Source organism: Ochotona curzoniae, unplaced genomic scaffold (assembly GCF_017591425.1).
Source record: "Ochotona curzoniae isolate NIBS_2020 unplaced genomic scaffold, NIBS_Ocur_1.0 patch380, whole genome shotgun sequence".
In the NCBI taxonomy this organism is placed as follows: Eukaryota; Metazoa; Chordata; class Mammalia; order Lagomorpha; family Ochotonidae; genus Ochotona; species Ochotona curzoniae.
The window spans coordinates 111482-121420 of NW_024466951.1; the positions used below are offsets into that span (position 1 = coordinate 111482).

Genomic DNA, 9939 nt, shown 5'->3' on the forward strand with positions numbered 1-9939 from the left:
GCGCCTGAGGACCACGGAGAGTTCCCACTTCCTTTTATAGACTGGTGTCTGCCCTGGCGTGGTTGCCAGGTGAGATGGGGCAAAGTTTCTATTTGTAATCAGGATCAGTTTAATAAGTTAATGTCTACCAGAGGACTGTGCTCAGGGGTTGCCTTTCAGGCACGTTGTATTGACTGATCTGTCATCTGGACTTTGAGTGGTTGTGTTGCACATCTGGACTTTTTCATCTGTTTTACCCAAAGTCAGCACTGACTGCTGTTCCCTCCCTCTGAAAGCCACCTGAAACCACCGAGGGAGCCTAGGAACTTGGCCAGATTTCTGTACCGAAATAGCTCAGTGAGATCACGCCCATCAATACAGAACTCTAACAATGAAGTCTTCAAAGATACCATTGACCTCTTTGGGCCTTGTCCGGGAAGGGAGCACTGGTTATGGTGTGAAGCGGTCAGCTGGGTAGCACCAGCCCACAGGATTTATGGTGCCCTGGCCCCTCTGCTGTATCTGTGAGCTACCAACCCAGCGACCTGTGCCAGTTCAATATCCTTGTGGACCGAAGACCCAGCTGTGGGAAACTGAAAAGTTAGGCCAACCTGCCCTCTTGCAGGCTGCTGGGTGTTTTGTTAAAACATATGGCTGGGGAGGGGAGCTGGAGCCCCTAGCCTCAGAGAGCGGCTGAACTTGTGCAATGGCAAATAGCACTGAGAGCTTTGAGTGAACAGGCTTTCTTCTAGGACCACCTTTAGGCTTTGGTGGAGCTCCCCTTCCTGGCAGCTGCAGGGCAGCAGGCACAGTAAGGCTGAGCTATCTGCAACCAAGCCAACCAAGCCAAGAGCTTCCCATGGCCCGGAATGATAGGCCAAAAAAGACCCGTAGCAAGGCAGCTCATGTGGCATCCCACTGAAGACTTGGCCAAGGAGACACAGGACATGTGGAAGTACAGCAGGATGGGCACCAGTCTTGGCAGCCAGGCCAGCAGCAGGTGCTTCTTGCGATGGGAGGGGATAGTGGGACCAGAGCTGGGATTGGGCAGAATGTGACTCCACAGATCTGTCTTGCTTCCAGTTCTCAGGACCATGCAGCCACTGCCTACACCTTGGGGGAACCTAGCAAGTCCAGCTGACCGTTCTACACGTGGAACACAAGTGGGTTGCTCCCTTCACCCTGAACTTGGCCACTAAATAGATTGAGATATAAGGCCCGTGAAGGAGCTTATGGGGTTGGAAAGAAGCTGTGATGACCTAGTGAACATTGGGTAAAGAACACAAAGCCGATTAGATAAGCAAAAGACCGGCAACGTGCTGTCCCTGCAGCCAGCTGGGTTGGAGGACTCGGTGCCAGCCTTCCCTCAATCAGCCCCGCAACCTACGTGACATGCCAAATGGCATCTGGAGATAGGATTTCTGCTAGCCCTCCGTTTCTGCCTTTGTACTCCAAGCACAACCCAAGAAGCCTGTAGGTTTATCTGTAATGGCTGTGCCCCATTCCAGAGTGGGCAGCCCTGGACTCCCTCCCCAGAGAGCAACAAGGCCACGAAACATTTATGGCTGGAAACTCTGCCTTGCTGGCCACCCTCTTCCACAAGACGCGACTTCCTGGTGATTGTGGACGTATCCATGTATGTGAACTCTCATTTTGTTTATATCAAATGCAGAGGCAAAGCAGCAGCAACTGTCCACAGCTTTCCCATTCGCCTCCAGATTGAGGGAAAGCCTATTTCTGAAGCTAAAGTACTGGAGCTTTTAAATGCATGGGCTCTTGGCCGAGTGACTGGATTAACAGCGTGCCCCTTCTTCCTGTGCCAGGGCTTAAACACTCCTCTACAATATGAGTTGCGGGGAAGGCATGCGCGACTATAGGACCCTGGAGTCTGCATGGGGGCTGAGCGAGGCCAGCCCTGCCCACTTAGGGTTTAGTCTGTGGCTCAGTCAGTGAGACAGGAGCAGACTCTGTGCCTCTCTGGGACTGACATTTGCATGCTGGAATGATCCGTGACAGGAAGAGAATAAGAGTTTGGCCACTCTGGACTCAGCTCATAGAGACTTGGTGGCCTGGGATGTAAGGCGAGAACCAGGCCAAGGTCACCTGAGCCACAGTGTGAAACACATTCCAGGCAGAGGGCAGATCATTAGGGCCTGGTGGTAACCAGAAACTTCTGTTGTTCCTGAACAGGAGGAGTTTAATAAAAGATGAAAGACTGAAATGGGAAAACTTTTCCAGGTAAAATTTCAGTGCTGGGGCAAAGTATTTGCTCCCCTCTCCTCCCCCACACCCCCTCCCCTAGACTTGTGGGCCTGCTTCAGGTAGCTCAGTGGCTTGGGGACTTGTGCTGGCCCATGACACAGAGCCTTAGGTATCGCAGAGCCCTACATGCAGAGCCATGTGGCCAAAGGCCGAACAGGAGCTGGTGGCCCCAGCCCAGCAGCAGGAGAGGGAGTCCACTCGGGGCTGGGGGCTCCAGGCCCAGGGGTCATCGAGAGTCCCTGATAAATGACACATCCCCTATTAGCATCAGAAACACCAAGCTACAGCAGCTCCCCACCTTCTGCACCCCCAGCGGCCTCAGGCCCCGGGCTAGGCCCCAGCTTAGGGAAGCCCCTGAGCGAGACAGGTTAGGGCAGCCTTGAACACTTGAGCTAAGCAGCATTAGGGATACAGAGGATTCAGTCTAGCAAGTACAGTGCCTGGTCGCAGCTGAAGAGCAAGGGTAAGGATGATTCTCCTGAGCTGGTGTCTCCAAAGATGTCAGAGTCAATCCTTCCTGAACGGCCAGAGACTCAACGAGGCCAGGAGGAGGACGCGAGGCTGGCCAGCTGCAGGGGGAGCTCAGGGCTGCCTGCCAGGGCAGGACCACCAGCAAGCGAGGTTGCCCAATCTGCAGGGTGAGGAGGGTAACTGCACCACTTGTTCAGTTCTGCAGCTCTCATCAGTTCTCAAACATGTTGCAATACTTGTGAATAAATCTGAACAACGAGCCGAGAAAGGATTGGCACATGTCTGGGAGGGGGAGGCGGCAAGGTTTCCTGACAACTGCTCCTGTGAAGCCTGTGCCACCTTGTCAGACCGCTGTCATTCATTTGATCATTGCCACCTCCCAAGGCCTTTATGTGAGCCAGCTGTCAATGAGACATTCCCGCAGCTGTGGACTGCAGACTGCTTGCTGGTCCACTGTGTGGAAGTGGCTGGGCGTTTTTGTTTGTTTAAGACTGACTGACTTGAAAGGCAGAATTGGGGCCAGTGCAGTGGCTCATCTGGCTAATCCTTCACTTCCAAGCACTGGCATCCCATATGGGCACCAGTTAGTCTCCCTGCTTGTGGCCTGAGAAAGAAGTGAAGGCTCAAAGCCTTGGGACCTTGCACCTGAGTGGGAGACCAGGAAGAGGCTCCTGGCTCCTGCTCCTGTTTGGCTCAGCTCTAGCTATCGCAGCCATTTAGTGGATGTATCTTGTTTCTCTCTGTACATCTGCCTTTGCAATGAAAATAAATCCTTGAAAAGAGGCAGAGTTACAGGGAATGAGAGAGAAATGGAGATGCTCCACCTTGTGGTTCATTCCCCAAATGGCCACCACAGCCACATCTGGCCCAAAGCCAGGAGCTTCTAGGTGCTTCAGCCCACATGGGCTCGGGGTTCAAGCACGTGGGCCATCTTCTGTTGCTCTCCTAGGCCACTAGCAAGGAGCTGGATCCAAAAGGGAGCAGCAGAGGTTTGAACCAGGGCCAATATGGGATGCTAGCACTCTAGGCAACAACTCAGCCCCCTCTACCATGACTCTGGCCCTGAAGGGACCATTTAAGGCTTGGGCCCAACTCCCTTTCTCACCATCAGTGGTTTTTCATGGATTTTACTTTCAAAGTATTTCAACATTGGGCCTTTTCCTAACACTGTCCTAAAACTTGACACAGAGTTCCCTGTCCCCAGCACCTGGGCAACAAGAATCCAATCCCTTGAGCCATCACTGGTATCTCTGAAGGGCAACATTGGCAGGCAGGCAGGGTCAGGTGTCAACCCAGGAATGGGAGCTGAGGGCAGGTAGGTCTAAACCAACATCTTAGTCTCTAGATGAAGCACCTACTCTTTTGTTTCTTAGAAAGCAGCATCCATCATTAGGGTAAGGGAAAACATGGGGCCATATACCTATTTGTTGTGGCACAACACGTTAGGCTGCCCCCTGCAACATGGACAACGCACACCCTGAAGGGTGGTTTCAGCCGTTGCACTTCCAGTCCCACTCCCTGCTAATATGCCAGAAAAGCAGTGCGAGCTAGCCCAAGTGCTTGGACTCCTAGCACCATGAGGGAGAATGGGCTGGAGCTCCTGGCTCCTGCCCGGCCCAATCCCAGACATTGTAGCCAGTGAACCAGCTTCCTCTCCAAACTGCTTAAAATAATCTTTAAAAAATAAATAGATAAAAAGGAAAGAAGAGTCTGAGCCAGAAGCTAAGTCAACCTGTGGAAGCTGTAGCTAACCAGCAGGAAGTGTTCTTGGAGCTTCTCCCACAAAGGAACAGTGTGAGACACCACCATCTCCTGGTGAACATAACATGGCGTTGTTCTACTAAAAAGATCACCCAAAGGTTCTTTTTCAAAAAATCTTTCTTCTTCAAGATTATGGGAACCAGTGCTGTGGACCACAGGGATTCACCCACCTCCTGGGACAGTACCCCTTCTTTTCCATTCACCAGGCATAAGCCAGGATCCACAGCGCTGGCAGGAGGCCCAGACCTTGGGCCACCACCCCAGGCCTTCCCACGGATACTAGCAGGAAGCTGGAGCCGAAGCTGAGCAGCTGGGACTTGAACCAGTGCCCTGGCCCAGGACGGTGGCCACCATGTACTGTCCTCAGCAGTTGCACCACACTGCCCACAGCAGGTGCAAAGTTTTCTGACAAAGGGCCAGAGTCAATGCGGAGGCTTTCTGACCCTGCTGCCCGTCAGTGGTCGCCTCCCTTGTCAGCTGCCTTCCTCCTCCAGCTCCGGCTCACCTCAGCAGAAGTGCTCACAGCTTCGCGCTAAGAACACACCCTCGGGGGCCACACTCCACCGTGTGTAACTATGGGCAAACTACTTCTCAGTGCCAGGCAGGTGTGAGACGTACAAGTTCATTTGTGTCACCAAGAAGGGGCCTGAGGACGTTATGAGAGTTACAACACACTTGTCAGAGTTTATTATCATGGGATCAGAAGGTGACACCTACACCCCCCTCCACCACCGGGATGCCGTCGGGGTTCACGCTGAGGAGCGGAGCTGCAGGAATCAGGGTCACACCAGAGTCTGCTCACAGAAACGCCGGATGCACCTTCAGGCCTCCACGTTGCCGGCCCCAGAGCTGCTCACTTGTCATGTTCGAAGTCAGCTGGGTTCTTCCTCTTGGACTTGGCAAACTCCTCGTTTCCCCAGGTGTAGACCAGATAGAACACCACGAACGCTGGGAGGACCCAGAGCGGGGAACACAGTCAGCACAGGGCCGACACGCCACGCCGGCCTCCTGGACACCGGCCTCCAGACAGGAGCTGCCCGCATCCACAGTAAGGGTGACCCAAACAAAGCCGGGGGCTGGGGGGGGACCCTCCTTCCCAGGAAGATGTGCCACAGGGTCGCTGCCACCTCGCCCCGCTCAGGACGTTCTGCTGCACATCCCAACACGCAAGACACCCTTGCATCAGCGCTAAGGGCAGGTGAACGGCCGTGACCTGCAGGGGCGCCCCTAAGTGACCTCAGGCCAGCCCAGCCCTACAAGTAGGTCCGTGGGGGCAACCCGGGGCAGCTCGGGACAAGCTCCCGCGCGTCCAGCCCCCCGCCCCGCGCACTCACGCGGCACCACGCGAAGCACGGACGCCCGGGAGCGGCGCAGCACGTTGGGGATGCCCTTGCTTAAGAAGTGCGGGAAGGCGCGCTGTTCGAAGGGCGACAGGCTGTAGCTGATGACATGCCGCACCCGCGCCAGGTTCCCGAACTCGCGGCCCATCGTCGCGGCGGCCCTACGGAACCCAAGGCGGACAGGGAGCGTTGGCTCAGCCTCGGGACGCGCCACAGCCCCTCACCCTCCCGGGACCCCCGCCACCAGCCGCCCGTGCCCCCCGACCGCCGCACCGGGGTCAGCTCGCCCTCCAAATCCTACGAGCCGGACGCCGCTGTCGCCGCCTTGCGTCACTTCCGGCAGGATAGGCGACGGCTCTCGCGGAGGCCCTGAAGTCACTTCCGGAGGGTACCATGTTCTAGATGTTTCCAGGGGAAGACGCCTTCGTCCCCTGTCTTTCAGGGAAGTGGCCGGGCGCTGGGCGCTGGGCCGCTGGGTGGGCGAGTCCTCCGGGTGCGTCGGCGTTTGCGCCTGGTTGTGTCCCGGGAGCGCGGCGCGTCTGTGGGGTCCCGGCCAGGAGGCGGCCAGGGTGCCGGGAACCCGGACAGGGAGGGCAAGGAGAACGTGAGGGTCGCCGACGCCAGGGTCCCAGGGCCTCGGTAGGCTCTGCCAGGGCTCCGCACGCGGGCTGCCGCCTTCCCCCACGCCGTGACGCGGTCTCAGCAGGCGCGGAGGCGCCGGGTCTCGGCCCGCCTCACACGCTCGGATTTCCAGTGCCCTGGGAATGCAAAGTCGGGTTGGACTTGCTCGATCTCCAGGGAGCTCTGGTTGTAGCTCTTTTGAGGCACCTCCAGTGCTGTTTGTTTTGCCATCCCCAGCAGCAGTTCCCGTGGTGGGGTTGGCCGTTGTTGGGCACCCCTGTTGGCCGGTTGTACACCTTCCTTAGGCTTGCCTATGAAGAGCTGCCGAGATTTTCATTGGATTGTTGGTTGGCTGCTGAGTTCCTTACGTGTTCTGGATATTACCTCCTTGTCAGGCGTACAGCTTGCAAGTGTTGTTTCTGTGGCTTTCTGTACAAAACCCTCAATTGTTGGATGAAATCGCACTTCTTGTTTTGTTAGCTTACATGCTTTTATTTTCTGTGCTATCAGGTATCTGGAAAATCGTTGACCGTCCAGAGTCCTGAGCTGTTTTTTGCCTCTGAATAAGTGGATGATTTCACTGTCTAAGTCTTTTCATTCGTTTGAGTTGACTTTTGTACACAGTGAGATAGTTTCATTCTTCTACATGTGAATGAGCAATGCTTTTAGTATTCTTTTTTTTTAAATCTCATTTTCTTTAAAAATATTTACTTTTTTAAGATTTATTTTCTTATAGGAAAGTTAGATATACAGAGTGGAGGAGAGACAGAGAGAAAGATCTGCCATCTGCTGGTTCACTCCTCAAGTGGCTGTAAATGCCAGAGCTAAGCCGATATGAAGCCAGGAGCCTGGAGCTTCTCCGTGGTTTCCCACGTGGGTGCAGGGTCCCAAGGCTTTGGGTCATCCTTGACTGCTTTCCCAGGCCACAGGCAGGGAGCTGGATGAGAACTGGAGCAACCAGCACATGAACTGGCGTCCACATAGGATGGTGGGCCTTGCAGGCAGAGGATTAACCCATTGAGCCATCACACTAGCCCTCAACCACTGATTTTTGCAAACTGATTTGTTTAAAAAACAGAGTGACATAGATCTTGGATCTATTGGCTCACTTCCTCAGTGGCCACAACAGTCAAAAGCCAGAAACTGTGGTTTCCACAGACTTGGGCTGCCACCCAGTGCCTTTCTGGGTGTGTTAGTAGAAGCTGGATTGGATGCTGTGTAGCTGGGATACCGACCTGCCATCCCAAAGGCAACCTAACCGTGTGCATCACAGTGCCACCCCACCCCCTGCTACTGATTTGTGTGGAGTGGCTTTGTATCCTGCCACTTTGACTAATAAACCCGTTAATTCTAACAGGTTTTTGATAGACACTTGGGGTTTTCTGTATAAAAGAGCATGTCATCTATAAACAGTGACAACATAACTCACCCTTTTTCAATTTGAATGTCCTTCGTTTCTTTGGCCCAGCTGCCCTACTAGGACTTGCTTGTCTTGTTCCAGATCTGAGAAAGCCTTCAACTGTCCTGCATTCAGTGTTAGCTGTTGGTTTTATACATATGGTCTTTATTATACTACATTGGAAAAGACCCAAGTGTCCATGAATTGATGAATGGCTAGAGAAAACATGGTATATACACGATAGAATATTACTCGGCCATGAAGAAGGATGATATCTTGTCATTTGCAACAACATGGACAGAACTGGAGGACATCGTGTTAAGTAAATAAGCCAAGCACAGAAAGGCAAATGCCATTTGATCTCATTAATAATGGAATCTAAAAAGTGGGTGATCTTGTAGAAGTTAAAAATATAATCATTACCAGAGGCCAAAAAAGGAGATGGGGGAAGGCATAGGAAAGGATGATTAATGGTATGGGATCATAGCTGGATAGAATAACAAGTTCTGGGATTCTTGTATGCTGGGTAAGTGTCAATAATGTACTGTGTAGTTCCCTGTTTAATAACAAAAAACCTAAAAGATAACATTTGGATGCTTTCATTGTAAAGAAATGTTAAATGCTTAGAAGGATAAAGTTGTTTATCCCAATTGGCTATAACAATGTAGACATATAACACCAAAACTATCCACAATGTTCATGTCTGTTGAAAAAATATTTTTTAATTAAAAAAAGAAAGTATCTCCTCAAATGCAACCTCAGAAAGTGTGGAATCTTGGCCAAGTGCTCAGTAAGTCCCCTCGGTGGCAGTGGTAGAGGAAGAGGCTGCCTCGACCATGCGGCCGAGGTCTGGCCTGGGAGTGGCTAGGGGCACCAGGGGAAGACAGGGGCTGAGCATGCGTCTCCCTGACTTCTGTTTCTGCGTGCAAAGTGTGTACATGTTGTGTTAGCAAGTTTGCTGGTCAAGGGGAATCTAAAACTAAGCTCCCATCCTGGTAGGTAGGTAGGTAGGTAGGTAGGTAGGTAGTGTGTGTGTGTGTGTGTGAGAGAGTGTGAGATTATCCTTGCAGTTTTTAACCTTGCTTACCAGCCTCTAGCCAGGGGAGCTTGGCCAACAGTACACTCCTAATTTGCAAGCATCCATCAGCTTTATTAACCTGGACACTGCACAGACCGGTTTTGTGTCTGACTGGAAGTTGGGTTTCTGCCAGCAACCGTGTACGTCGTATTTCCCCTGCCAGTCCTGGGAATCAGCTTTTTTTGACACATCCTCACCTCTTTTCCTAAAACATTTCAACCAGCCGTGCCTCAGCCCCAAGGCAAGATTATAAAATAGAAAAGGCAAGGAGAAAAAATGCTGGAGTGAATTCAGCCACAATTTGCATGGCTAGTTAAAATTTTTTCAGCATCTGCGAATTTCTCAAAACCTTTGCAACATAATGTTTATGTACAAAAAGACTGGTCAAAGAAAGGCCACTTGATCTTGAAGGTTTCTTTAAGAGCTAGATTTAAAAGTCAGTCAAGACTTAAGGGAACTTCCGTCTCTTTGAAGTACACTGCCAGGGTAGTTGCAGTGCCCCAATTTGTATTTTATCCTAGGTTGCCTGGCAGGACTGAGCAGCCTGCCGACTCTCTACTCCCTGGAGTGGTCATGCCCACTGAGACTTCTGCTCCGCCTCCAGATCAAAGCAGGAAGGAATGACTTACTGCAGGCACCTGGCGGTGGGGGCAGCAGAGTCAGGGCACGGCCCAGCGCTGTAAATTGTGTCCCAGCACAGCTGACTGTCATGCATAGTTAACTTCTCCATGCGCTCTGCAGCAGCTTTCATCGAGTGCGTAAGCAGCATCTTAAGAGTCCTAAGGTTTCTCTCCTGAAAAAAAGAGATTTAGGGTTTTTTTTTAATATTTATTTATTTCACTAGTTAAGATTTTTATTTGAAAGGCAGAGTTAAAGAGAGAAGGAGAGAGATATCTTCCATCCACTGGTTCGTAGCACCCAGTGGCCACAACAACCAGAACTGGGCTAATCCTAAACCAGGAGCTTCTTTTGGGTGTCCCTTGTGGGTGCAGGGACCCAAGGCTTTGGGCCATCCTTCACTGACTTCC

General features: G+C 52.2%; 1 protein-coding gene across 1 annotated transcript; it reads right to left on the reverse strand.

The window, feature by feature from the left end:
- Nucleotides 1–5131: 5131 nt before the first annotated feature.
- On the reverse strand, nt 5132–6192 carry LOC121167506 (cytochrome b-c1 complex subunit 8). Its single transcript, XM_040996949.1, has 3 exons — nt 6087–6192; nt 5808–5974; nt 5132–5421 (listed from the first exon to the last, which is right to left on the reverse strand). Exons 2-3 carry the CDS (start codon nt 5959–5961, stop codon nt 5327–5329), a joined length of 249 nt encoding a protein of 82 aa, XP_040852883.1. The 5' UTR covers nt 5962–5974; nt 6087–6192; the 3' UTR covers nt 5132–5326.
- Nucleotides 6193–9939: the final 3747 nt, after the last annotated feature.

Bases quoted from the DNA above. Each gene is read 5' to 3' on its own strand.
- LOC121167506 (XM_040996949.1), bottom strand. From the start codon at position 5,961: ATGGGCCGCGAGTTCGGGAACCTGGCGCGGGTGCGGCATGTCATCAGC. The intron at 5,422-5,807 runs GTGAGTGCGCGG...GGGTCCTCCCAG, and splicing joins CGTGCTTCGCGTGGTGCCGC to CGTTCGTGGTGTTCTATCTG.